The following is a 27,537-nucleotide window of genomic DNA, read 5'->3' on the forward strand; positions in this document are numbered from 1 at the left end:
CAAACTAGGGCAAGATAAGAACAGTGTGAGAACAAGTGATATCTTCTCCACAACAACATGACACAGGTATGGTCAAAGTAGTACTAAAAGGCACTAAATCAACATATTACTCCCTCCATTTCTTTTTATCTGTTGTCATGGTTAACCGAATCTCATATACCAAAAAACTTAGTTATATCACAAAAATTTATAAAAAAGTAATTATCTTTCTAAAATTACCCCTAATTTATATCTTCACATTTCTCTCTCATATTAAATTCCCAGAAGAGAATTGAATAGAGTGTTAAGGGTAATTTTGAAAAAAAAAAAAATAATAAATGCTTCTTGATGTTATAAAATGACAGATAAAAAGAAACATAAATTTTGCTAAATAAAAAGGAAGAGAGGAAGTACATGTTATTTTAAATAAATAAAAAAACGCTTTAATTTTAGCAGTTGTAATTTTTCTCGTTTATAAACTTCTAAAAATACAACATATTAATTATGCCTATATGACATATCCACAATATTAAATGTTCAAGTTTCACTTCTCAATGAATTTCTTGTCTCCTCGCTTCTATCTCTTTCCTTTCTCTCTCCTTATTAATTTTAATTATTTTGTTGAGCCATTTGTATATGTAACCTTGAAAAACATAAAATGATAGGTATATTAAAAAAAAAATGTGCATACCCCAAGAAAATACTGGTTTGCATATACATAAACTTGAAGTTAAAATTAAAGATCAAAGAAGCGAAAAATTAGTTGAAAATGACCTTAAAAAGAGAAAAGAAAGCAAACAAAATAGTAAATATTTTTTTTACTAACATATTCAATTTTTTTTTCTTTCACACACATTATGCATGCATAAATCCGAGGACATATAGGTAATTTCTTCTTTTTTTACTTGTATATATATTTTTATAAAAGGTTGAATTTAATTCTGTTAAGTCTGATGATGTGGATTGGCATTATATGACAAGCCAAATGGTGACATGGCATGAGAATGATGACGTGGCTAGAAATGACTCATCAAAAGAAAAGGTGACAAGGATGATGATGTGGCAAAAGATGGATTCATGACATGTGATGAAGATCTAGGTGGAGATTTTATGAAGATCAAGGTTGAAGATTTTATTTAGTAGATATTCCTCTCAATACAATCATGTGATGATAAACTATATTTGGTAAGTGCATCAAAACTATAAGATCTCTTCAAGAAAGTTAAGTTTTATTTTAGGTATGATTATCTATCCTTGGTAAGATTCGGGATGATTATTCATATCTTTGATAGAGCTCCTTTTTTAGAAAGATCTATTTGAAGAGAGAGGAATATTCTATTATTGGTAAGAGTTCAAGATCATAAAGATTATATGAAGCTATTAGAAGACACAAGTTAAACTTGGCATGAAGAAGACACAAGGTTTAGTTTGGTGAGAAGCTATTTGAAGACACAAACTAAATAAGGTAAAGACATGCCAAGGAGATTATCAAGACCATATTTAGCATCACTAATTGAAGAAAGATCCAAGAGCTATCTATGGGCGGAACTATTCATGGAAATCATGTGTAGAGATTGATTGAAGATTGCATAAGATATGATTAGAGATTTGGAGATCCAAGCATGGATGATTGAAGATCATGCTTGAAGATATTGAAGACTAAACTTGGATGAAGATGAGATCAAGTTTAGTAACAATATTTCATGTGTCAAAAGAAGATCATTTGGAAGACCAAACTTGGGCCAAGTTTGTAAAGAAGATCGGGAGATCTTCGGTGGCTATCTTTGGTGAGATGGTCGCGTGTGCCTTGGTGGGCACGTCCCTCGGGAGAGGAAGACCTTCTGAAGTGACATGAGGAAGGAAGCAGCTGCAGGCAGGAGGAGCTCGGGTCAAGTCAACTGCTACGAGGCGGACTGAAGGAACCGGGAGGTTGAAGGCCACAGATTCTGGTGCGTCTAGCTAGAACTTAGTCATGTTCAGTAAGGTGGGCTATGTTGCAACTGGGTGTTGCAACATCTAACTTTGGAAGGTGTCCAAGTTAGGAAGTCGCGAAGAATTCTAAAAGAGGTAACTTCATTAGACATCGGTGCGTCTATATAAGAGATCCTGCTTGAAGATTTAGGATGAGCCAAACAGTGAGAGACTCTTCGGTGAGAGTTGATAGTGTGGCCGTCGGGCAATCTTGAGAGGATATTCTTTGTATTGAGAGAGTGAGTGAGTGTTGTACTCCTTGTTCCTATACCTCTTTTAGTGGATTGTTTCTCCGGGCCTGGCCCCCCAGATGTAGGCAAGGTTGTGCCGAACTGGGTTACCAATTTGCTTGTCTCCTTTATCTTGTTTTGATTGTGTGTGAGTGTTTGATCTTTGAGTGAGTTTTTGAGTGAACTTAGCACATCACACCCCCACCGGAACCATCAAATTCAATCTCAATTTCATCTTTAAAATTAATTTAATCATTTTATTTTCTAAAGTTTGTGTGTGTGTGTGTGTGTGTGTGTGTGTGTGTGTGTGTGTTTGACAAAATTTATAAGTTAAGCGTATGTAATGAACTAGATATTTAGACAATCTGATAAAGCAACTCATAGATTAAACTTATTGAAACTAATGCATCATATGATGTAATTCATCAGGTTAGAACAACATCAAATCAGCAAGAGATAATTAAGGTTGATACACCCATACAAGCCATAGATTTAACTCCAAATAACCGGGCATAAGTAGGAGAAATAGCAATAATATTAAGAAAACAAGCAAAGATAAATGAGGTATGGTAAATGAGATATAGATTCATTTCACATAGACGACTCCATAGCTCCCAACTCCCATCACAAAGTAGGGTCAAGCTTCACAATCTTCTGCCAATGACGTTCGGGTCTATTGGTACACGGGTCGCAGATAGAGCTCTCACCGAGTGGTGAGAGTTCGATTCTCAGCTGAGGGCACATTTCTGGGAGTTGTGAATAGTGGTTGTGTATGGGTGGTTCCAGCGCCCATGTGAGTGCGGCCCCGTCCCCACTTGTTCCACTGAGGCTTGTGCACGTTCCTGGGTCTCTAGTGGGTTCGCCCCGTTCCTCTTCCCCAAACAGCTTCACAATCTTCTCCCCTTCTCCAAGCATATCATTCCTTCTTATAATCCTCTATCTTGGGATTAGCTCTAGTAATCCACCTATAGAATACCAATCCCAATGAGTCATTACATCGCCTCACCTATCAAGCTTGACCTTGTCCTCAAAGTCAAAGTGGAGATACTTTTAGTTTAAACTAGCCTCAATGTATTTCTTTGCCTTGTCGCATACAACACTAATGATTGATTCAAAAATGGCAATCTATATACCTGAAACATGAGCATTGGGGAAAAACATCGCTTTGATAGAAGTAGGCTCGGTACTATTTTCAATCCCTAAGAGCTATTTATGTTGTCTCCTAAGGTATCATATGGAATGGCTAATGCATTCATTGCAACAAGAGAGCTAGAAGGCTTCCCTTTGAGCTTTGGAGTTGCATGACTTATCAAGGATGTTTGGGAGATGAGCCCATATTTGGTGTTGCATATTTTGTCAACAATACTCTAAAATTGCTCCTAGAATTTGAACTGTGCTACCAGGCTATTTTGCAAGATTCAACGAACTTCCACCATGAGCAATAAGCCATGGTCCCACAAGCTCACCAACAAGGGCGGTGAAGTTTGGCATGATTCTATTTATTCTAATCCTTAGATTGTCATAAAGTTGAGACCTATACTTTGATAGAGTCAATACTTGGTCACAGATGCATCTGATATTCGCAAGTACAATTTTGTACTAATTTCAGTTCCAAAGGATATCACCACCACATCTGTCAACTCTACTTCAACATCTTTCGATAATACCTCTGAGAAATCAAGATACACATCATTAGCATGCTCTTCCGGCAACTCTACTATTATTGCAGATTGGATTTTATCCTTAATTGTTTTGGTAAGTTTGGAAACCTGTACTATTCACCAACTGTCATTGCATACATATTAACCTCTTTGTCAAGATCATATAAGATGCTAATGGTCTGAATAATTGTTGTGTCCATATAATAAGGACTAAACTGTAGCTTGTACCTAGACAACCTCTGTGACAAGCCCAAGCTAGTTAGAGCCAAATCTTGAGTGGGCAGGTTTGATATAAGCTTTGACAACTAGTTTATCAATCCCCTTATAAGCTCCATAGCCAAATCTTGAGTGGGCAGTATCCTCGCATCTTGGTTGTAGACATTATTGTATTCCACAAGTTCACAATTTGTTTATCCACATAACTGAATATCAAGTCAGCCAAATCCAATAGTCCACATTTTGCATAGACCATAATTAGAGAGATAGTAATTGCAAAATCTCTATCCAACCAAACCTTGTAATTGTGCCCTTGAATTTCATCAAGCTATTCTAACAAATTGAGCAGGAAAAATTTCTAAATTAGGGTTATAAGAGGCACTAAATCATGCTTCTCACCATTTCTCTCATCAGTCAAAACAAAGGCCGACATTCATTTGCATGACCACCTCTTGAATAACCATCAATGAGATCGGTAATGACAATCAAATCAAAAGAAAGTTCCCTTCCATGTATATATCCATGGATGCTTGCAACTAGACGTGCACAAGTTGATTCACAATAAGTTGAAAGAATGTTTGCTAAGCTGAATAAGTTTGGGCACAAGCCTTCTTGATGTACTACCTGATAAAGTATATGCAAAGCTTCAGAAGTATGATCACATCCCATAATCAATGTATTCCTCGATACAAGAACCCTAGCCCTATAGCCAACTGAGAGGTAAACATCTGCCTCAACTATGGAATTTTTATTGATGTTAAATATCCGACGATCTTGCACAATATTAATCTTGGCACTGCATGATACCAAATCTCTGTAGGTAGGATTCATGTTTGTCTCAGATATTTCTTCAAACAAGTAAAGAGCATGGTCGTCAACCTAGAATTCAGACAACTTACAAGTAGATTTCTGATCTGGATCTAAGAAGAAGTTGGATGTTGGTGATGGAATAAGCTGAACATTGTTTCTAGAGCTTGGGCTTCAAAATACTTGGAAATGGTTTCCAATGATTGTTCCAACTTGTTGATCCCTTCTTCTTTTTGAATTAGGCATGCAAGAATTTTATCCAATTTATTTGAGAGATCATTGAGAATATGTTCCATTTCATCCATGATGGGAGTGAGTAGAGAATGAAAGCACCAATGCAATGAACTAATTTTTCGGACAATCTTATAAAGCAACTCACAGTTGAAATTTACTGGAACTAATACATCAGATGATGTAATTCATCTAGTCAGAACAGCATCAAATCAAAAAGAGATTATAATTTCAGAACAATAATGAAAGAGTAAGGTTCATACACCCATAAAAGCCATAGATTTAGCTCCAAATAACAGGTCCTATGCACCAGAAATAGCAACAAGATTTAGAAAACAAGAAAAGATAAATGAGATATAGATTCAGCTCACAGAGATGACTCAATAGCTCCTAACTCGTAGCACAAAACAAGGCTAAGCTTCACAATCTTCTCCCCTACTCCAAGCATCACATTCCTTTTTATAATCCTCTGCCCTGGGATTAGCTATCGTAATCCATATATAGAATACCAATCCCAATGAGTCATTACAATGTATTAATGGTCAGAGTTCCTCATGTAGCTCAATGTGCTTGCCTCTGTGATGCTAAATGTGACACTTTAAGGTGAAGAACTAAGCTTTACACTCTCAATCGCATAGTAAGATGCAACTTAAGTATCTCTTTAGCCTTCTTCTTTGTCTTCAACCCACAATCAACTTGCACAACCATGCAATTGCTTTATTAACTAGCAACTTCTGTGATTTCAAAGCTTCATCTTGCATAATTTCGCTAGCTCCTCTACCCCCCTTACTATGGCAAGTGGAGGAGATCCTCCATCTTCATCCTTCCTGAGGAAAACATGGGCGGATGTCGCTGCGACAGCTCTGAAGGGATCTGCAATGTCTCCATTGGTGGATGGCCCTGTTCTGAGAAAGCTGAAAGCGGGTACCTCTGAGTTCATCCGTTTGGATCGAGAAGCTGTCTCAAGGGCGAGTTTGCATTTTCAGACGTCACTCTATGGAAAGTTCTTTGGGAAAGCTCCTCCGTTCGAGCAAATCAAAGAAATCCTTAGTTCCAAGTGGAGTGACCTTGGAGCGGTTCAAGTTTCAGACTTGCCAAATGGATACCTGCTGATTCGGTGTGAGAACCAGGACACCATGCATCGCTTGATGTTTGAAGGTCCCTGGGTACTAAATGGCATCGTCTTGCAGTTGGCCCCTTATCAGCCGTTTTTCGAGCCGGCATTCACTAAGCTCTCTACAGCAGCAATATGGATTCAACTGCACAACTTACCCATTAAACTTTGGGATGGGGAGTCTCTGGAGACCGTTTCTGGTTTGTTTGGTCGATTACTTAAAATTGATGATTTTACATTGTCTCTGTCCAGGTCCAAATATGCAAGGATTTGTGTTGAGATCGATCTTGCTAAGCCTTTAAAACAAGGGTTTTGGATTGGGGATGACGAACACCGGGTCTTTGTGGTGGTGCTTTACGAACGTCTCCCTACGTTCTGTTACAAGTGCGGAATAGTAGGTCACGGGTCCAACAACTGCAGCCGCCGAAGCTCGAGGAACCTGGAACCCCCCTCTCAGCCTTAAGGTAACGACATGAAAGGTCGGCAATGGCAGGAGGTTAGGGAGGTACCGATTCCGGTGAGTGAAGGCATGGAGGTGGAGTTGGACCCCAGACCGGAGGACATCTCGGTTGAGGTGGAAAGGTCGGAAGAGCCATTCGAGACGGATTACGGGCCTTGGATGCTGGTTTCGAGAAGGCGAGGTCGCGGAGGAGGACGCGGTGGCGCTGGTGGTTCCGGAGGTCAGGGATCACGTGTAGCGCATGCGAACTCACGTGATTTCGGCTCTTCCAGTCCCAACGTCTCGAATCTCAGTCCGGGCGATGCATGCGCGACACGTGGCACTGTGTCGTGGAGAGGAAGGGGTGGTTCGTCTTCGGTCAGAGCGCGTGGCTCGAGGGTCTCAGGAGATGGAACGACTTCTTTTTCTGATAAAGTTAGCACCAGGTCCCTAGAAACAATCCCTGACACTGTCGTCCTCTTGGAATCTGGTCCAGAGAGAGGCACGTCTTCAAAAGCTGGTAGGGTAATGGCTACCAAGAATTCCTTGGCTTTGGTTTCCTTGCCGAGTTCCAAGGGTATAGTGCAATCTGACAAGCTCCCTGTGGTCTGTCCCAAGGCCACTAGCAAAGGCAAAGAGGTGGACTCTGAGTCTATGGTGCTTTCTGGTCCTTCTCCCATTCTTCGTACTTCTTCCTCCTTGACGGAAGGCCTGGAGAACGGAGATCCCCCGGAAGGCCACCAGATGTTGGTAGATAAAGTCCTTCTAGCTTTACAACCTTCTGTACAGGTCTCCAGCGATTCTGATCACGAAATGAGTGATTCAGAAAAAGTTGATGGTGATTCAGTAGAAGCTGAAGACCCTATGGAGCCGGAGGATTCATTGACTTTGGTCCAGTTTCAGAGTAAACATCGTAAGGAAGCTTTATCCAGAAAGATAGCCCAGAATCAGATGACCTCCCACAAGAAAGGAAGGGTGGTCACTGATGGGGAAGTTTCTTGAGTGCTCTCTTGTCTTCTTCTTGAGTTTTGCTCCTGTCTGTTTTGTCTCTTTGATGTTCAGGATCTTTCTTGAGTTTATAGTCCTTTGCCGTTCTTATTTTGTTATCATTTTTGTTTCTATGTTTTTAGATTGAGCTAAAATAATATGTTGGAATTGTAGGGGAATTTCGGGTCGTGATACCACGTCCAGGATCCTGCACCTTAAGAGGAAGTTTAAACCGCTATTGATATGTTTAGTTGAGACTAGAGCTAATGACATCAGGCTTCAGAGATTTTGTTCTAAACTCAAGTCTCGTTGGAAGTGGGCTGCCATTCTGGCTGAAGGGTTCTCTGGTGGGATTATCACGATTTGGAATCACAATATAGGATTTGTCACCCCTCTGGTAAGATCTAGATTTGCCCTCCACTTGATTATTACCTCGGGGTATTCCAGGAATTGGATTGTTTCTATGATCTATAACTCTAATTCTATACAAGACCAACGTATATTCTGGAATGAGCTATCAGGTATGAGTTTGTTAAATACGCCTTGGTTAATTTTGGGTGATTTTAATGCGGTTATCTCACAGGAGGAACATAGGGGCGGTTCTCATTATTACTACACCAGGAAAGCTGAAGCATTTACTGATTTCATCGTCACTAACAATTTGTTGACTTTTAACTTCATAGGATCCCATTTTACCTGTTGCAATAACCAGCAAGGTTTGGCAAGAAGATGGGCTCGCCTCGACCGTTGTCTTGTTAATTTGGTTTGGGCTAACAATTTTGATTCATGCTTAGTTAAACATATGCCTAGATATCTTTCGGACCATTCTCCTTTGCTCTTAAATTTGATTCCTCGTAATTATGGTAAAAAGAAAATTTTCCGTTTTGAAAATTATTGGTTTGACCATGTGGGATGTCATGATGCAGTTAGGGAAGCTTGGAGATTTAATACTTATTCTAATCCTATGCAAGCTATTACTCACTTCCTGTCCCGCACTAGACATAAGCTCTTAAGTTGGAAAGCTGAAGGGATTCAGCCTATTGATTCCAATATTGAGAAGCTGGAAAGGAAGATTAGTGAAGCAGAGTCTAAGGATGGTTCGGATAAAGGTATGGACATGTCCCCTCAATCTCTCACCACTCTCTATAATAATTTATCGGCTCTTCATAGACAGAATGATACTAAATGGGCCCAACGAGCCAGGCTTCAGTGGGTCCAAAATGGTGATAATAATTCCTCTTTCTTTTTTAATTCTGTCCATTTTCGTAATCATTATAATTCTATTACTAATATCTTGGATCTGAATGGAGTTACTCGTACTGATCACATGGGCATTACTAGTAGTTTTGTTAGTTATTTTTCAGATCTCTGGATGGATCCGTTTGGAGTCTCTCATGAGGAATTGATTAGCTTACTTCCTAATGAGATTCCTCAACTTTCAGTCACTGACGGAGAAATTTTGACCAAAGAGGTAAGTAAGATTGAGGTTTTTGAAGCTCTCCAATCCCTTCCTAAGGGTAAGAGTCCTGGGCCAGATGGTTTTAATGCTGAATTCTTTCGCTTCTATTGGAATGAGATTGGGGATTCTGTTGTCTCTGCAGTCAGGTATTTCTTTAATAATAATGTTATGCCTTGCTCTTGGGGTAGAACTCATATTGCTTTGATTCCCAAATCTTTTAACCCCAGATGTCCTACTGATTATCGTCCTATCTCTTTATGTAATGTGCGCTATAAATTAATTTCTAAAATTCTTGCTAATCGACTGAAAGGTATCTTGCCTAAGTTGATTGGCAAAGAACAGTGCAGTTTTGTTCATGGTCGGTCTCCCTTTGATAACATAATTACCCTTCAAGAAGTGGCTCATTCGATTGACAATGACCTTAACCCCCCTAGGATGTTGGTTAACTTAGATATTGCTAAAGCATACGACACTATGAGCTTGTCTGTAATTCTTGCTACTTTGGTTAAAATGGGGTTTCCTAGTAGATGGATTGGTTGGATCAAAACTTGTATCAGTTATGTTTCCTATGCTATCTTAATCAATAAAATTCCTTCTAATTGGTTTATTGCTAGTAGAGGTATTCGGCAGGGAGATCCTGTATCTCCCTACCTTTTCATTCTTGTTGCCCAAAACCTCACAACAATGCTTAATTATGCCTTACATGCCAACATGATTCCTGGTTTCTGCTCTAGACTTAGCAACAACTTCAATCATTTGATGTATACTGATGACCTGATTCTCATCACAAAGGCATCTAGGAAATCTGCTAGGAATATTAATCGGTGTCTCAATTTCTATGGCAACATTATTGGGCAAAGAGTCAACAACTTCAAATCTGAAATTATTTTTCCTTCTAGATTTAATACTCATCTGGCCAGTAGAATATCTAAAATTTTAGATTACAAGCTTGGTTCTTTCCCTGTCAAATACCTGGGCATCTTGATTTCTCCAAAGAGGTTGGCACTCTCTTGTTTCAATGCTATGATTGACAAGATTGAGAAGTCAATTTCTTTCTGGAAGAGATCTAGAATATCTAAAGCAGGGAAGACCATCCTTATAAATTCCTCTGTTATGACAGCTCCTTTATATTACCTTTCAGTGTATCTTGTTCCTAAATTTGTTCTTGATTGCATTTCCAAAGCTGCTAGAGCTCTGTTTTGGGCCAAAGATAGCAATCGAAATGGCATCAGCTTGGTCAGTTGGAATGAGATTACTCTTAACCGTGCTGAGGGGGGGTCTGTCAATTCGAAACTTGGGCCTTTCTAAAATATCCCTGATGGCTAAAAATGTTTTTCATGTGCTTAATAAGCATTCAGTTTGGTGGGTTGATTTGATGGTTCACAAATATGGTCCCTTTGATATTTGGCATGGTTCTATCCCAGCTTAGTGCTCTTGGTTCTAAAGAGGTTTGTATCGTACTGCTCTATTTATTAGACCATTCCTTTGGATGAATCACATTAATCCTGCTTCGACTTCTTTTTTGAATGATCCTTGTTATTTTGAAATCCCAATTAATCTTAAGCTGACTTTCTTAAACATGGACATTGACTATAGGGAATTTCAGATTAATGATCTTTTAGTGGACATACACTGGAATCTTGATAGCTTACATATAGTGTTTGGCAATAATCTTAATGATAACCTTCTCTGCCAAAGTTCTGTAAATTATGAGATCAGTAATCACTGGGTTTGGTTTCCCAATTCCAAAGGATCTAAAGTTGCTAATAAGATTTACTCTTTTTTCAATCATTGTAAGGGTTCTGCAGATTCATGGGATGGTTGGGGCAAGATTTGGAGGCTCAATGTGGCTCCTCGTGTCAAACATTTCACTTGGTTACTGTTGCATAATGCAGTCCAAACAATGGAATATTTGTACCATTTAAATCTGGGTCCTCAGACCATGTGCACATTTTGCAACCTGCTTCCTGAGTCGGCTGAGCACCTCTTTCTTAAATGCCACAAGTCTCAACAGATTTGGAATCTAACATGTTCGATCATTGGCAAGCCTATTAACCTGTCACAGGGAATCTCATCGGGGCTTTGGCTGGATCAGGAGATGTCGGGCAATGATTCACATATCCAATCGGTGATTGCAGCTACAGTTTGGTTCATTTGGAAGGCCAGGTGTAATCGTATTTTCAAATTGGAAGAGCTTGATTGTCAACTGGTATCGATTAGAGCTACTGGTCACGTCAGGGAGTATTCTTATGCCTCTCCTTTGCATTTGAGAAATAATTTCATCATACATAATTTCACTCATGCTAATAGTCCAATCATGATGATAGCCTATGCTCATAATACTAATTTAACTACTGCGGGTCTTGGTTTTGTGGTTTTTGAATCTAATTCCAGTATGATTTGTTCTGGCTGCTGTGGGAGTCCAGTGATCACTGATTTAGAAGCAACAGTCTGTGCCTTGTCTTTTGCCTTGCAGAGCATTCATAATTGGGGCCTGAATTGCTTTGTCAAGACAATCCTGTCATCAAGTGCTATGCTTATCACAAAAATCCAACAGGAAACACTGACTGAGGACTGGAGGATTGATCTGCAGATTCAGAATATTAAAAAGCTACTAGATGAGATGGGGTCTCCTTCTCTCCATTCCATCCCCTTGAGTTGGAACAGGGCTGCGTATGCTCTTGCATTACATGGACTCCAGCACCATGAAGTTTCTCTTTTCCACCGAGGTCAAGATCTTCCCAGATGGCTGATGAAGATTCTTAGACCCTTTGGTTTTTGTTAGTTCTTTTAGAGTTGTTCCTTAGTCTTTTTTAGTTTCTTGTTCTTTTGTTTTTTGTCTTGATGTATTTTGTTTGTGTTTTTTTCTCTTTGGTTTGTATCTAAACTAATTGTATACTTTTTTTTATTTAATAAAATAGAGAGCTCTTCCCCAAAAAAATGATTGATTAGTAAGTCATTTGACTTCCATGTGAGTGGGTTCGATTTATAAACTTCAAACTTCAACTTTTTTAAGTTTTAATTCTTAATCTATAAACAAATAATATTGTCAATTATTACAATAAAACATATTTAATATGAATAAGAGTTAGTCCAAATAGTCAAAGCTTGTGTTACTTAAATAAATAATTTTAAATTTAAATATTCATGTAGGTAAAAAAATATTTATTGTGAGAGATTTATTTTTTAAAGAACTCTCAATAACCGATTTTGGTTTTGAGATGGTAATTTCTACATATAAAAACACACATAATACCGTAACTACTAATTTAATCAACACATTCCTCTTTGGTTTAAAAAAATAATAAAACATGATCAGTGAAAAAAACCTCTTAGGAAGATCCCACAAAATCACAGATTAAACAAATGATCATAATAATGTGATATCACTAAACAAGGATATCAATGCCTCACTCTCTTTTGTACACCTTCCCTAACCACCAGTGTCTTCATGACAAGTGAAAAGAGACAAAGCCCACCCCTTTGCTTCTCCCAAATACCTACAGTTTCTTAGATCTCTCTCTCTCTCTCTCTCTCTCTCTCTCTCTCTCTCTTTCTCATTGGTTTTCCTTTCATTCCAGCCAATAAAGGTGCGAACTTTGCACACTTTTATATGGTTTTTTCACGAGAATTGTGAGTGAGTGAGAGATAGATGGTGAGGAGATGGGTTGGTGGGATTGGGATCGTTGGCCGTTGCTTCAGAGGAGAGGAAACCATATGTTTGTGAAGCTCTTTGTGGCCCTGCTTCTCGTGGGCTTCTCATTCCGTTTCTTCTTCGCCTCTGATTCATTTTCGTCTTTGCCGTTGTCCCAGCCGGAGGAAGTTGAAGATGTGAGGGAGGTTATTGCAGGTATTTTATTTCTTTTAAAGATTTGGTTTTGATTGTATGGATCTGCTTTGGGATGTGGAAAGGTGGGATCTTGTGGTGTTCTTGTGGGGGATTTTGGATAATAATCTGCATTGTTTGTGTGAATCGAAGCGATTGGTTTCGTGAATTTTTTTTGTTGAAGATGTTTGGTTTGTTATTAAGATGACAAATTTGTTTAGGTATATGAATCTAAGCAGGAAGAAAATGCAAACATAGTGAAGATATAAAGGTTTTTCATGGTCTCTGTTTTTGTGCTGGAATGTATTGAAGTATACTGTCGGAATTCTTAATCTGTACTACGGATTTTGGTTTTCAATGGAGAATGTCCTGTTGTAGATTTCCAAGCAAACATGAATAATTATGTTGCCAAAATATGATATAATTTATGCCTTGTTTGTGGATATCTACAAGAGAATATAAAGAATTTGTTGTGTATGGGTTAGGAGAATGTATGCTATGTTGTTCTTTTTTGTTCTGTTCTTGCCTTTGGCGTTATCGGGAAATTGTCTTCATTGTCCTTCTTTTCGAAGGATTTAAAGGCTTAAAAATTTTGATGGTCATCTTGAACTCACCTAAAGACACGTCTAAACTTGCCTGGATTGATGTTCGTTGGAGTATTATTATTTGTTCTTGTGGGTGAAAAATATGGAGCACTTTCACAAATTTGTTTTTAGCTTGGGGAGCGAGTTAAGGTAGAAATGGAGCTGGAAATGTTAGAATCGTGTATATAAAAGAAGCAAAATAGTTGCGGGCATCATCAACGATTGTATCAAACACCCACAAAATCTTTGAATGCATAATTCATAATTTTCTTTGGGCTTTAAATAATGACCATGAATTAGTTTGTCTGTGGAGTTTTTTTTGACTTATTTGTGGTCAGCGTGAATGGCTGGATCAATTCCTATATGGATCTACATGCAAGTGCATAAGTCACTTGTCTTTTTTATGCTATTTATGTATGGAAAAACATTTATTGGTGGATTTGGTTGCTTGAGCTAATCAGACTTTTCTTCAAGTTATACTTCAAATTTATTTGTAGAATGATTTGGTTAATGTGAAATCCTAGCAAAAGAATTTAATGGGTTTGCATTATATATTTATATATATTTTTTAACTCAGTAATTATCTTATATTCTCTTTAACTAAGGAATCAAAGCATAAAAATGCTAATGCTAATTTTTTATTCAATGAAAATTTACCTTTTTGAACTTGTATTCACTACAAGCATGCTCTGATATAACCTCATGAAAATTGCAAGTCACAGACCTTGTAATTTGAATAAGTTGGTTCGTTTGTCAAGTTTGATGTCATATAATCATTCGTTCCAAGCATGATGTTTATCTTTATTTGGTTTCAGATTCTGACCCATTAGATAATGACTTTGCCTCAAATACATCTGTTCCAGAAGTAGCATTACAGGATGGGATAGAATATCGTCAAAAAGGTACAGCAATTCAATTAGTATGCATTTTATTTAAATCTTTTGTATCTTTCTTTTTTATTCAAGTTTGGAATGCTAACAAGCTGAACAAATTTCTGATACAGATAAATGTGATTTATTTACGGGAGAGTGGGTCTCAAACCCCTCAGGACCAGCTTATACAAATGAGAGCTGTTCTTTTATTGAACCTCCTCAAAATTGTATGAAGAATGGGCGACCTGATACAGGTTATTTGTATTGGAGATGGAAGCCATATGGTTGCGATGTTCCTCTTTTTGATGCAGAGAAATTTTTGAATGTCATGCGAAATAAATCTTGGGCATTGATTGGTGATTCTATTCTCCGCAACCATGTCCAGTCGTTGATTTGCCTTCTTGTTAAGGTGCAGTTCTGATTTCTCTGCTGAATTCTGTTGCTTCTGATGCTAAATCTGAATAAACTAAGCATGCAGAAATTGTAATTTAGCTGCAAAATTTCAACATTAATTGATTCATATATAACTGATCATAAAGATATGAATGTTTATTATGTCTTGATTAATTTATATCTGGTTTTTGAACCTTGTATGTGTATTACAAGTTCCAATAACGACCCTTGCGGGTGAAGTTTAGTAAGCATTTGTGTTTGGGAAAGCTTTCAAGTTTTATCAGCTCATTTTAGTTAAATTTACTCAAAACTTTATAATTCTAATACTTATGTCTATCTTTTAGATTGTTGTCTATTACCATGCTATTGGATTGCATATAAACTTTGATACCTATTGATTTTACCTTATATCCCTTGTTGCATTTAACGCATTAGTTGCCTTCTTTAATAAAAATATAAGAGCTTTTTGTTACTATGTGTTTGCAAACTGATATATTTTATTTCGAATATTGTTTATGTGACTCAAGTAAGATCTTTTCCTTCCAAGTTTCTTCACTTAAGTAGTTTGATCAAGAATACGAGCTGCTTGATGATCTTCCGTTTCATATCATATATTGCTTTAGCTCAAAAATTTCATTTTGTGTATGCTTATTCATCTTGTGAAGGGTCGACTTTTACCATATCCTGCTTATCCATTTGTTGTGAAAGGCCATTCCAATGAAATTTGGCATGCTCTATTGAGAACCAATCTTTCATTTTATCTTTTTATGTTGAAATTTATAAGTTAAAGGTGCCAAGCTTTGAAAAGAAGCTTAGTCAGTCCGCACATCTGACCAACTCTGTTTAATGATCTTTAAGTGCTAGCGTGTGATGTCATACAAGTTTTTTATTGTTGAAACTGGAAGAAGTGACTAAATATGAAATTTGGGCAAAATCTCTTTTTGGTATAAAGTGGTTACTTAATCTATAAGATATTCTTACTTGAGGTGGTATCAGAAGGAAATCTTGCTGGAGATGATGATTTATTAGTCTACAAAGGTGGTTGCACTACCTAATATATCAAATCCAATGTGAAGTTAATACTTGTTTTTCTGGCTCTTATTGCTGTTTTTCTGCAATTAGTGAAGAAATGAAGTTTCTAGATAACGTGTGGCATCGGTCTGCCATTAAATGTATTTCATCTGACATCATTTTGGCTGTAGTATTCACCTTTTTATAATGACCATCAATGGCTATCTTCACATGACCTTTCTTATTTCTTGCGGAGGTTATCTTTTCATCCATATTAGTTAGCTTTACTTTCTAATTGCCTTGTCATTTTTGCTTTTTAAGAAAGAGACCTCGCTGTTATCTTTTAGGAATAGTGATTATCAAGTAAGATAACAATTCAAGTGAAAACAATTGATGAGGAACCATGTCTGTAACACAAGATTGGTGGGTTTGGTTGATTAGTTATGTTTATATAAGTATCATCAGCACTTGTTAGTCCATAAAGTGATCAGTTTGCTGTTTATGATAAAAAGACGCACACACTATTTAAACTAATTTATACTTAATGTTGCTTTGGATGTTGCACGTAGGCTTTTAACATAATCATCTTATTTTCATCTTTATTTTTATGTGAAGCATCATGGAAATGTTTCTGTCTTTGTAGTCAAACCCAACACAATTCAATGCGTCAGTTTTTCTGAATCCTTGAAAACTTATCCTTTTAAGAATTTTGTTCTTGATTCATACTATGGAAAGTGATGTTCAAATGCATCTCTGTAAGATTCTGACTGATCAAAGTTTTTGTATCTGCTTATAAGGTTGAAGTGCCAGTTGAAGTTGAACATGACAAGCAGTACAAGTCAAGAAGATGGCATTTCGCCTTGCACAACTTCACTCTTTCCATCATATGGTCTCCTTTCCTGGCAAAAGCAGAAACGTTCGAAAATGAGGATGGTGTATCTACCGCTGAAATTGAGCTTCATCTTGATGTCCTCGATAAAAAATGGACCAGTCAGTATGAGAATTTCGACTACATTTTGATTTCTGGGGGTCAGTGGTTCCTCAAGGCAGCAATTTACTGGGAGAACAAGACGATCATCGGCTGCCATAATTGTCAACGAAAGAACTTAACAGACATCCCACCGGATTACCCTTTCCGCAAAGTCCTCCAGTCGGTTTACCGCTTCTTCACAACATCAAAGCACAAGCCATTTATTCTTTACCGGACTTGGACACCTGATCACTTCGAGAACGGCGAATGGTTCAATGGCGGCACATGCAACAGAACAGTACCATACAAAGAAGGTGAATTTCTAGGACGAGATATCGACCATTTAATGCTACGGATCGAACTGGAAGAGTTCAAGAATGCAACCAGGAATGGTGCTCGGTTGAAGCTCCTGGATACATATCGACTTTCGCTGCTCAGACCTGATGGTCATTCGGGTCCTTACCGGACTTTTCATCCATTTGACAAGAACAGTGTGAGGGGCCCGAATGACTGCTTGCATTGGTGCTTGCCTGGGCCAATTGATTCCTGGAATGACTTGGTCATGGATCTGGTGTTGAATGGAAATTGAAGTAATTATTTTGCCCCAACATTTTGTCATAGTGTATATTAAAATGAGCATTCTTATCAATCAATCATGGTGAATATAAATTGCTGAACTATGAAAGAATGAGCATGGTTAATTTCATAAACCTGCCAGTTTTTATTTCTGATAAATTTCCAGATTAAAGCAATCCAAGAGAAAGATACACATAAGAACAGCCTTCTATACAAGCGCTACAACAAAACTAGATCATCTTTTTGCTAGATGATATGCAGAGAATTTACAAAAGCTTGTGCGTTTCCTGACTTCACTCACATGGAAACTTAGCTTATTTTTGCCACCCGTGGTAAGCTCCTACCTCATGCGACAAAGACAAGTTGGCAACGTAGAAACCGGAGACAACTGCACATTAGAAACTTAATGATGAATTTGAGAATACATATATGCACATTTTCACTGTATATTACTCTTTGGAAAAAGAAATACTGAATACAACATCAATAGGAAGGTATTCACAATTTAAATAAAAATAACAAATATGTGAGAAACATCATGAAACAGTGGTTTGATGGATTGCAGGGACAAGAAACCCTTGATTCAATAGATCAAAAGCATAACTAAACCATGTTGTGGGACTTTCTCGTTAGATGACACTGTTAGTTTCTCCGTAGTGCAAATGTTGCAACCTTTATTGCCTGTGCCTGCCAATATCTATTGCCATGTGGCTCATCAATGTGTATAAACTCTCAGAATGGTTGTCGTAACAGAAATTAACAGTTTTACAAATAGAACAACTAGTCTTAAATATCTCATCCTACTTCAGGGTTCTGGTTCAGTCATCAATGTGACTGGAAGATTTCTTTAGAATTTATTATCATGAATGGTATAATCATCCAGGCAAATTTGGCCCTAGCAATTCAATTTAGTTCGGAGTTCATAATAACAAGGAATATTAAAAACCAAAAAAAAACAAAGCCAAAAAAAAAAAAAAGAAAGAAAGAAAAAAACAGAAAGAGACAAACAATGTGCCTCACAGAGTAACAAACTACATGACTAAAAAAAACATTGATATATGTAAAACTCAACATTCCTTCAATGACATTGCATTGATGGTCTTTATTATTTCACAGCCCAAACAAATGGTGCAAGCATGGTGGAAAGTCTTTAGAATGGTAGCTAATCATATATGAAAAGAAAATGTAAATCCAATGCATCTACCTCAAACTTCCAGTATCCTACTGATGAGAATAATAGTTATACAAACAACAAAATTGCAGATGATGATTTTGGAATTAACGAAAAACAATTTCAAATGGAAAAGTGATTTTTTTTTCCCAAAACATATTTTTTGGCGGACCTAGACTGAATGTGACAACATAATCACTGAACTTCAACATCAAGACTACATTACTAAATATTGAATAGACCAATCTCATGATTCACAACAATTCAAACTTAGAAACAACTCAACTTGTGCCTATAACTCCATCTCAAGACCTCCCTTTCAAGAAACAACTCAACTTGTGGCTATGACTCCATCTCAAGATCTCCCCTTTCAAGAAACAACTCAACTTGTGCCTATGACTCCGTCTCAAGATCTCCCCTTTCAAGAAACAACTCAACTTGTGGCTATGACTCAATCTCAAGATCTCCCCTTTCAAGAAACAACTCAACTTGTGGCTATGACTCCATCTCAAGACCTCCTCTTTCAATTCAAGAAACAACTCAACTTGTGCCTGTGACTCCATCTCAAGACCTCCTCTTTCAAGATACAACTCAACTTGTGGCTATGACTCCATCTCAAGATCTCCCCTTTCAACCCCTAATGAATAATTATGCCAAAAACACAGCATAGTGTCATCCATAGCGCAAAAAAAATACTTCCAAGTTAAGGCATTTCATCATCTTCAGCGAACAAGCTATGGTAGGGGAAAAAACAGAAATTAATGTAAAAATGCAAACTTTTCAAAAGAACTTCTTTCATTGAAACAGTAGAAAATAGGAATGGCTACTCATACATCTGTTCTGACAAGAATTGGAGAAAAAACTTTCCCATTGTAATGACCATCTCCCACATGACACAAGTGAAACAATAATGCAGACTCCAACAAATCTATGTCCAAAAACCAATAGAAATTAATGTTAAAAAAAAGAGGCAATCTTTACTGACAGTATCCTCCAATCGTACGCGTACATTTAATCATTCTTTCAAAAAATCAGAGAAAAAAAAATGGCGTTTACGACAACTACTATCAAACAATCATGAAAACCCTAACAAATCTCAGATCAATCTCGAGTAAAACAAACAAATTCATTTCAATTAACAATTTAATCCATCTGATAAATAAGAGATCGATCGAAGGCTTACCAGGGATCTTCATCACCGATCGGCAGCTTGTTGCTCGGGCCGGTGGTCGTCCGGGTGGGATCGAGAGGGAAGGGGGTTATCGCCCTTGATGAACCATCCGAGGGCGAAGAAGGCGGCGCCGGCGAGGATGGCCGTGCCCCAGGTACGTCCATACCACCGGCTATACTGCCGTGTCGCGTAGCGCCACTGCTCCCTCAACGTCGCCGGGTCGGGGTTCTCCACGTCCGGCGGGTTTGGGTACTTTGGTGCCTTATAGTACGCTGAAGCCGCCTCATCTGCGGCCGGAGAAGGGGCGGTGGGCTGCTGGTGGTGGTTCGCCGGCGGCGAGGGCTTGTCGTGCTCCACCATCAAAGCGGCTCTCGGGTCGATGCACTGGTTTGCACTCCACCGCGGAATCGCTCTTCGAGATGGGTCATGTTGTCACGTGCGGAGCATGTGCGATTTTGTTTATGCTGCTGCCACATCCGCAGATCGGTGTATAGAATTTGTGCAGCAAATTTAATAGGCTTGAACCCAATCTGGTCTCTATAAGTAGGTAGAGTTGCCTCTTGGGTCCCTCTCTTCCAATTTTGCCCGATGGGAGTACTTTTATTATCATAATCGATAAATTTTGGTCGGCATTTTAACATCTATTTGTTTTTGTGTTCACGTTGCTGACATGATATTTTTTAGTTTTAAATATAATTAAAAAACTTTAAAAACAAAGAATTAGTTAACCACATAACTAATTTCTGCTTAGTTTTTTTGGATCCGGACATACTACAACTTATGGTTTAGGGCATTACCCTTACCGCAGACAAAGAGATGTCGAGGCGGCGTCTTCCTAGTAATTTCATTCTATCATTGCATTTTTTCCTCCCTGATGGATCGATCCAAAAATCTAACCTCGCTTTGCTTGTCGAGCGGCAGTGTTGGCGTATCTTTGGGACCGTCTGATGACTCGTGTCCATATGAAGCAAGCTATGTCATCCAGCCAGATCCATATGCTCTTGCAGATAGATAAGGCTTTGTCAGAAAAAGAAAAAAAGAAAGTAGCGCAAACAACAGGGTTGATCTCTCTCTCCCCCCTACAGCTAAGGTGATTCCGCCATCCAACGAACCTTGCGAACCAAACCATGGATTCCCATCATCGAACTCTTCGGCCGCGTCGGCGAGCATCACCTCGCGAACTTCATCAGATTGGGCTTCCTTCTCTATTTTTTCCTGCTTCTCTCACAAGTTCTTGGAGCCACTGATCTTTTTCTGCCAGCTTTCCGCTTTGCCTTTGCGTTGCCGAATGAGAAGAGAAGTAGTGCGGACTTTAGCTTTTGCTGAAAAATTTTTCAATGGACAGTTGAAGCACTCAAGTGACTAGGTATCTTTTGATAGATGCTTTGAATTTCTTCATACGGCACTCTGTTTCTAATTTTGCCCTTTATTTAATTAATAGGTGGGGAAAGACCATTCAAACATATCCCTGAAGGGGATCTAAGGATCCGCGGGGCAGATTATCTCGGATTTTATCCTCGTTCATTTCTTAAACTCTCCTTCGTCCTTTCCTTCTCGTTTTCTTCTTATAAAGGACCTGGAAATCCCCGGTCAAATGGACAAATCTGAAGTGCCCTCCGTTTGCTGGTCGCCAAAGACGAGAGCTTCGCCTTTGGAAGCGCCAGTAGCGTAGGGCGACCGGGCCAGCCGAGCCCCTCTGAATTATCTAATTATCCCGGTTCCCAATTTGATTTTATATATTTATCTCTGTGAGAGAAACTACTTCGTTCGTGTGGTCTCGGCCGATTGATCTATACATAACATTCATGGGGAGCTATCAAGACTACGCCCGAGACCTACTATTGTAGCGCCAGCCAGGTTACAGAGAAGGGGAGCTTTTTAAAGCGTGCTCGGATGCAATACCAGAACACTTGAATAGAGGTTTTTTTTAAAGTCAAAAGTCCATTGTAATAAGATTTAACAAGGTCTCAGCGGGTCCGGACCCCCACAAAGGGGGAGGGAGTCGACTGAACATCTCAGCCATTGGCGGGAATTTCGCCTGCATCCGATCCCCAATTCTTGTTCACCCCTCTACTTCTGCACTGGGACTTTATTCTATTCTAGGCTAGAGCCCCTTGTATACTAAGGGTAGCCGAGTACTGAAGCGAGGGGAGTGTACAGAACGAACAAGCGTAGCAAACCTTTGGTTGGGGAAGAAGACCTCACAGAATCATTGACTCCCAACCAGATCCAAACCAGAGAAATACAGTAAACCCTTTCTTCTTCTTTAACCCTTCTCCTTCACCACAATCCCGCACCAAACAACCCGATTCTTCATCCAATGGCCTACTAGCATAGAGTGGGCAGCACTGTCGTCATTAATGGTTGCACCGTTAATATTACCTCCTTATCCAACATCCACCTGTTCCCCTTTGCCCGCCCAAATATGGCAGCATATGTGCCCATCCAACCCTACTCTCTATCTCAACCCAATATGATAGAAAAACAAGAGTTCTGTTCGTATTTTCTATATTTTTAAATTATATTTTGTATTATGGATGGTTGACTGTTCTAATTTGAATGTTCTCAATTTTCAGCAATAGCCTGAATGCTAGTAGGGTTCCATTATATTCAGTAGAACACAATTAATTTTCAATCACATTAAATAAAACTCAAACAAAATTTTAATGTGACCAATAAAACCCAACAATGCTAGCAGTGTGCTATTATATTTAATTAAAAAAAATTATTAAACAAACCAATTAGCAGGAAACAATCATGTTGAACTTTGCTTTCAAATCCTCAACAGCAAAAGATTCATCTTTTGAGCACATTTTCCTCACCTAGTAACTAACATGGAAAAAATTCACTTTGTACATGCATAATTATTTTTTTCATATGGCCTGCATTTCATGCATTGTGATAATAATAACTACAATTGAGGTGTATATTTAGTAAAAAAAAAACATTAGTATAAGTAACAATCTTTAATTCATTGATTGAATAAATCCTACAAAAAAGAACATTCCATTTTTCATAAATAATGTAGCACATATAAAACAAAACACCAGTCTGATACAAGCATTTAAGAAGTTTCACACAAAAATAACTATTCAAAAACTAGCTACAACAGAATTCAACTTCATTGTATTTGAGGAGCTTCTTCAAATGCAATAGCTGTAATACTTAGTTGTGTTGTTACGTCTGGAGCATCAAATGCTGTGGAAGATTGTTGACTTTGTTCTTCACGCTAGTTCTGTTGCTTTCCTTAACTGGCCTACTATTCCTTCTAGCCTAAACATTACAAACACATAAAAATATATATTAGCCATAAAAAGAAAGGGACAACAATTGTTAAGCTGGATTCAAGCTTTAAAGGAATTATACAATGAGTTTATTGGAAAATATAAATAAAGAAAAATTAGGAGCTTCCCTTTCAATAATAATTCCACTAGTGTGACCACCCTAGAATACATGAGAAAAAATAAATAAATAAATCAAATTTTGTGACAAGGACAATGATGTGAATTTATTCAAAATATCTTACTCTCAAAATTTTAAATGAGCCGTGCCTGTTAATATGTGTCTTTTTCTTCCCTCTAGATACAACATCCATATATTTATTATCATTGCTCTTCTTCTTTGATGCTCTTGCAGCAATGGCTTCTTCTTGGTGAACCATATTTCCACCTGAAGTAAGATTAGTATGTTCTGTTGTTGGTGTTGACTCATGTTGGGTATCATTAATGTTAACCTACAAAAGAACATAATTTAAGATTATAGTAAAAATAATTGCAATGGATATGAAGAAATTAAGGAAGCTCACAGATGTATTGGCTCTTCTAGGGAAGATGATCTTGTTGTGGCCTTCAACATGGCAAATGCTGCACTTGAATACTCTACCTTCTCTAGATAGCTTTGTTTTGTTGTTGCTATTGCCTTCTAGTGGTTCTCTTTTCCTCTTTTTAGCAGGTCGACCAGGCATTCTTCTAACCATGGGAGGCAATAGGGGACCTTCTTTACCTAATGGCCAAAAATAACCTTCCCTTCATTGGTTTAACGGCAAATTGATATGCTTTTAAGTAAGTGTGCTTCTTGAACCATTCAGACACATTGGCTAGGGGATCTGCGCCATTATAAGCTATTACAACCATCACGTGCTAGCAAGGAATGCCGGTCTTATCCCATTTCCCACAAGAGCACATGAGGTCTGCTAGTACAACAACAAACCCTTCCCTTACATGTAACACTAAATTATCCCAATACACCTCATGGTAAGAAGATACATTCCATTCAACCTACCATTTGGCACTTTTCTTTTTTTCTTTTTCAACTTTGGTAGGACCACAGTCACATCTCCACTTCTTAGTATAGTCTCTCTTAATAGCTATTCTATTCATGACATATTGTCTAATGCCCTCTAACATATTAATAATTGGCTTACTCCTAGCTTCAAGAATTACACCATTAAATGTTTCACACATGTTATTATCTATTACCTCACATTTGACTACTTCATTAAAAAAAGTAGAACACCAACCTGTAATTGGCCATTTTTCAAGTAAATCTTCCACAACTTTCTCTCTTCCTAGCAGCTTAGTCATTTGGTCTAGTTGTTTTTGCATCTTAGGTTGGTTAGTGCACACCTTGCAATATTCCAAAATTGCATTTGGAGCTCCTTCCCTTGGCGTTTCTTCCCTCATCTTCCATAAATATTTCTTGCACAGATCCTGTGCTCAATCATTGACAAGAGAGCATTAATTGCATGTATGATACAGTGCATTAAAAGACATGACCAAATCAAAATTCATTTTTGGTTATTGAAAAAACATAATGTAATTGATGTGCTATAAATAAACCTTTTGCATATCACTTATCAATGCCCATCCAAGGCCAACTTCAATAGCAAGATCATACTTTAACTACTCAATAAACCATATCCATGGCTCATTAGTTCCTTTTTGTACAATTGGCCATGCAATTAGGAGCATCTGATTGTTCCCATCTCTTCCTACAGCCACCAATAGTTGCCCCTTTAGCAGACCTTTCAAGAAACATCCATCTAGCCCTATGATCTTCTTGCAACCTTCTCTAAATAGTTCTCTAATAACTGTCAAACATATGTACATTTTTTTTGAAAAATAGGAAATTTAGAGGAGTTTTTCTTTTCAGATGCAATAACCACAATACTTCCTGGATTTTTTGCCTTCAACTCCAATGCATAATTATGTATCACCATGAAATCATCTCTCAACTGCTTCTCAACTTCTTTGATGACTATATTCTTGGCATTTTTGCACACTTTGGTAGTGATGAAAACCCCCAATTCCCTCCTCACCATGGCTCTCAAGTGCCTTGGCTTAATAAAAGGCATGGCAGAAATAACATCACCAAACCTCCTAGCAATCACTGGAGCTGTGACCCTTCTATTTTTTGTAGCTCCAAGGAGGCAAGTGTGGTCTGAGGTGTAATGTTTTATTACAAACATTTTCTTTCCACTTTACCAACAACACAAGATCAGCCAATTGCATCCATTTTTTTGCAGAACATCTAGCTTTAACTCTTAATTCTTAATTCATCATTTTTAATATATTTGAACTCAAACCCTTTCCTTGTGGAAAATTCAACAAGCTCACTTTTAAACATTTTTAGATCCTTAAACCTAAGGTCAAGAAAGAAATCATCCAAAGGCACGTTGGGGTCATAAATCTTCCTATTTGACTTGTGCCTTTTTGCATCATCTACAATAGAATCATCACTAGTTTCATCATAACTGTTAGGGCCTGATGACTCTATGTATTCACTTTCATAATCAGTGACTTTTATCGTGTTTGCAACTTATCTCACAGTGTTTCTAGCATCATCACCCTCAACATTGGTAATTTGCCTTCCATCTCCATGTCCATCTTGATCATCATCACCATTTGTTGCATGCATTGTCTTCTTCAATTGAACATATTTTTTTATCTTATACCTAGCCTCTTCTATTTCCTCATCAACATCTGAGTTGTATTCAATAAATGGGACATCCACTATTCTTTCTTCTTCATCATCTTTGTTTGAATCACTATCATTGTTACCTTCAATTTCCTGACTAGCATCTAAATGCACAATTTTATAAACATTTCTGTCCACAATTCTATCCACAAACCTATTTGATTCAGATAGCAATCCTTCTGGTAAGGCTTGATCATGATTCTGATCTAATGATACCACATAAACATTTGTTGTTCCCTACTTCCTTAACAAATCAGCTAAACCAATAATTCCCACATCTTGCTTAATACTTCTCAATATCCCCCAATCATCCATGTAGAACAAATCCACTGCCTTCTTAATATCATAACCTAATTCTTTGAGATCTCTTAATATTTTTCAATGACAAATTTTATCTGGGTCAACTGTAAATTCATCTACTCTACCACCATCATAATTAACTCCCCTTTTTCGCACCAAAGACCCTCCATGATGATATTTTAGAGTGCACTCATCACTTGTAGCCATCATATGTTGTATGAAAAATAAATATATACAAAGTACTCAATTCACAACAATGTTTCATTGAACATAAACATTAAGTATTCAAGCAAGGTAAGGAGCTGCAAATACAAACTACAGCATAACACAACCATCACTATGTAAAACAAGCTATAGCAAGCCATTAATAAAAAAAAATAAAACACAAGCTATAGTATAACACAAGCTATGAAAAGCATTGAAGAGAAATTCACAAGCTTTAGGATAACACAAACAACCATATCATAAAACACAAGCTATATTGTAGCATTGTGAAAAAATAATAAAAAAGTCACAATCTATAGTAGGGCATTGAGAAAATAAAGCCCAAGCTATAGCATGCCACAACCATCACCTTGTTAAAAACAAGCTATATTAAGCCATTAATAAAAAAAAAGTAAAACACAAGCTATAGCATAACACAAGCTATGAAGAGCATTGAAGAGAGATGCACAAGCTGTAGGATATATAACACAAAAAATTACATTATAAAACACAGGGTATATTGTAACATTGAGAAAAAAAAATTAAAAAAAAGTCACAATCTATAGCAGGACATTGAGAAATAAAGCCAAGCTATATCATGACACAACCATCACCTTGTAAAATACAAGCTATAGCAAGCCATTAATAAAAAAAAATAAAACATAAGCTATACCATAACACAAGCTATGAAAAGCATTGAAGAGAAATGCACAAGTTGTGGGATAACACAAACAACTATGTTATAAAACACAAGCTATATTGTAGCATTGTGAATAAAATATAATAAAGTCACAATCTATAGCAGGACATTAAGAAAATAAAACCAACCTATATCATCACACAACCATCACCTTGTAAAATACAATCTATAGCAAGGCATTAATAAAAAATAAAATAAAACATAAGCTATAACATAACACAAGCTATGAAAAGCATTGAAGAGAAATGCACAAGTTGTGGGATAACACAAACAACTATATTATAAAACACAAGCTATATTATAGCATTGTGAAAAAAGTATAAAAAAGTCACAATTTATTAGGACATTGAAAAAATAAAGCCCAAGCTATAACATCACACAACCATCACCTTGTAAAATACAAGCTTTAGCAAGCCATTAATAATAATAATAATAAAAAACAGGAAACACAAGCTATATGCAAGCATTGAGAAAAAAAACTAATTCACAATGATTCTTGCCTCCACTTAAAAATAACTGTGTGTCCTTCTACACCTTTCATTGCATTATATCATTCATGTAAAGTATAATTGATTTTGATTAGCTAAGAATCATTTATTTCGCCGGTTTTTTTTACTTACATAACATTTTGAATGAAGAAATATATTTTGGTCTTGCCTCCCCATACAAAAATAAAGCTATTTATATAT

General features: G+C 37.4%; 4 protein-coding genes and 1 pseudogene across 6 annotated transcripts; 3 read left to right on the forward strand and 2 right to left on the reverse strand.

Moving 5' to 3' along the window:
• Nucleotides 1-3,133: 3,133 nt before the first annotated feature.
• Nucleotides 3,134-4,176, reverse strand: LOC120281047 (annotated as a pseudogene).
• A 1,710-nt stretch (nt 4,177-5,886) lies between these two features.
• LOC120281048 lies at nt 5,887-6,672 on the forward strand. Its single transcript, XM_039287990.1, has one exon. The coding sequence runs from the start codon at nt 5,887-5,889 to the stop codon at nt 6,670-6,672; it is 786 nt and encodes a 261-aa protein (XP_039143924.1).
• Nucleotides 6,673-10,673: 4,001 nt separating this feature from the next.
• LOC120281050 lies at nt 10,674-11,879 on the forward strand. The gene has a single exon (XM_039287991.1). It carries the CDS (start codon nt 10,674-10,676, stop codon nt 11,877-11,879), a length of 1,206 nt encoding a protein of 401 aa, XP_039143925.1.
• A 654-nt stretch (nt 11,880-12,533) lies between these two features.
• On the forward strand, nt 12,534-17,435 carry LOC120280375 (protein trichome birefringence-like 25). The gene is made up of 4 exons (XM_039287200.1): nt 12,534-12,944; nt 14,320-14,406; nt 14,508-14,785; nt 16,578-17,435. Exons 1-4 carry the CDS (start codon nt 12,758-12,760, stop codon nt 17,337-17,339), a joined length of 1,314 nt encoding a protein of 437 aa, XP_039143134.1. The 5' UTR covers nt 12,534-12,757; the 3' UTR covers nt 17,340-17,435.
• A 16-nt stretch (nt 17,436-17,451) lies between these two features.
• On the reverse strand, nt 17,452-20,161 carry LOC120280376. Of its 3 annotated transcripts, none has more exons than XM_039287201.1 (2): nt 19,681-20,161; nt 17,452-17,714 (listed from the first exon to the last, which is right to left on the reverse strand). In XM_039287201.1, exon 1 carries the CDS (start codon nt 20,026-20,028, stop codon nt 19,693-19,695), a length of 336 nt encoding a protein of 111 aa, XP_039143135.1. In that variant the 5' UTR covers nt 20,029-20,161; the 3' UTR covers nt 17,452-17,714; nt 19,681-19,692. The 3 variants fall into 3 exon arrangements, with proteins under 3 accessions (XP_039143135.1, XP_039143137.1, XP_039143136.1); XM_039287203.1 differs by lacking the exon at nt 17,452-17,714 and adding an exon at nt 17,732-18,023; XM_039287202.1 differs by lacking the exon at nt 17,452-17,714 and adding an exon at nt 18,584-19,134.
• Between the last annotated feature and the right edge of the window lie 7,376 nt (nt 20,162-27,537).

This window comes from Dioscorea cayenensis, chromosome 17 (assembly GCF_009730915.1).
Source record: "Dioscorea cayenensis subsp. rotundata cultivar TDr96_F1 chromosome 17, TDr96_F1_v2_PseudoChromosome.rev07_lg8_w22 25.fasta, whole genome shotgun sequence".
Lineage (NCBI taxonomy): Eukaryota > Viridiplantae > Streptophyta > Magnoliopsida > Dioscoreales > Dioscoreaceae > Dioscorea > Dioscorea cayenensis.

Bases quoted from the DNA above. Each gene is read 5' to 3' on its own strand.
- LOC120281050 (XM_039287991.1), top strand. From the start codon at position 10,674: ATGGACATTGACTATAGGGAATTTCAGATTAATGATCTTTTAGTGGAC.
- LOC120280376 (XM_039287201.1), bottom strand. From the start codon at position 20,028: ATGGTGGAGCACGACAAGCCCTCGCCGCCGGCGAACCACCACCAGCAG.
- LOC120281048 (XM_039287990.1), top strand. From the start codon at position 5,887: ATGGCAAGTGGAGGAGATCCTCCATCTTCATCCTTCCTGAGGAAAACA.
- LOC120280375 (XM_039287200.1), top strand. From the start codon at position 12,758: ATGGGTTGGTGGGATTGGGATCGTTGGCCGTTGCTTCAGAGGAGAGGA. The intron at 14,407-14,507 runs GTACAGCAATTC...TTTCTGATACAG, and splicing joins GATAGAATATCGTCAAAAAG to ATAAATGTGATTTATTTACG. The intron at 14,786-16,577 runs GTGCAGTTCTGA...TCTGCTTATAAG, and splicing joins TGATTTGCCTTCTTGTTAAG to GTTGAAGTGCCAGTTGAAGT.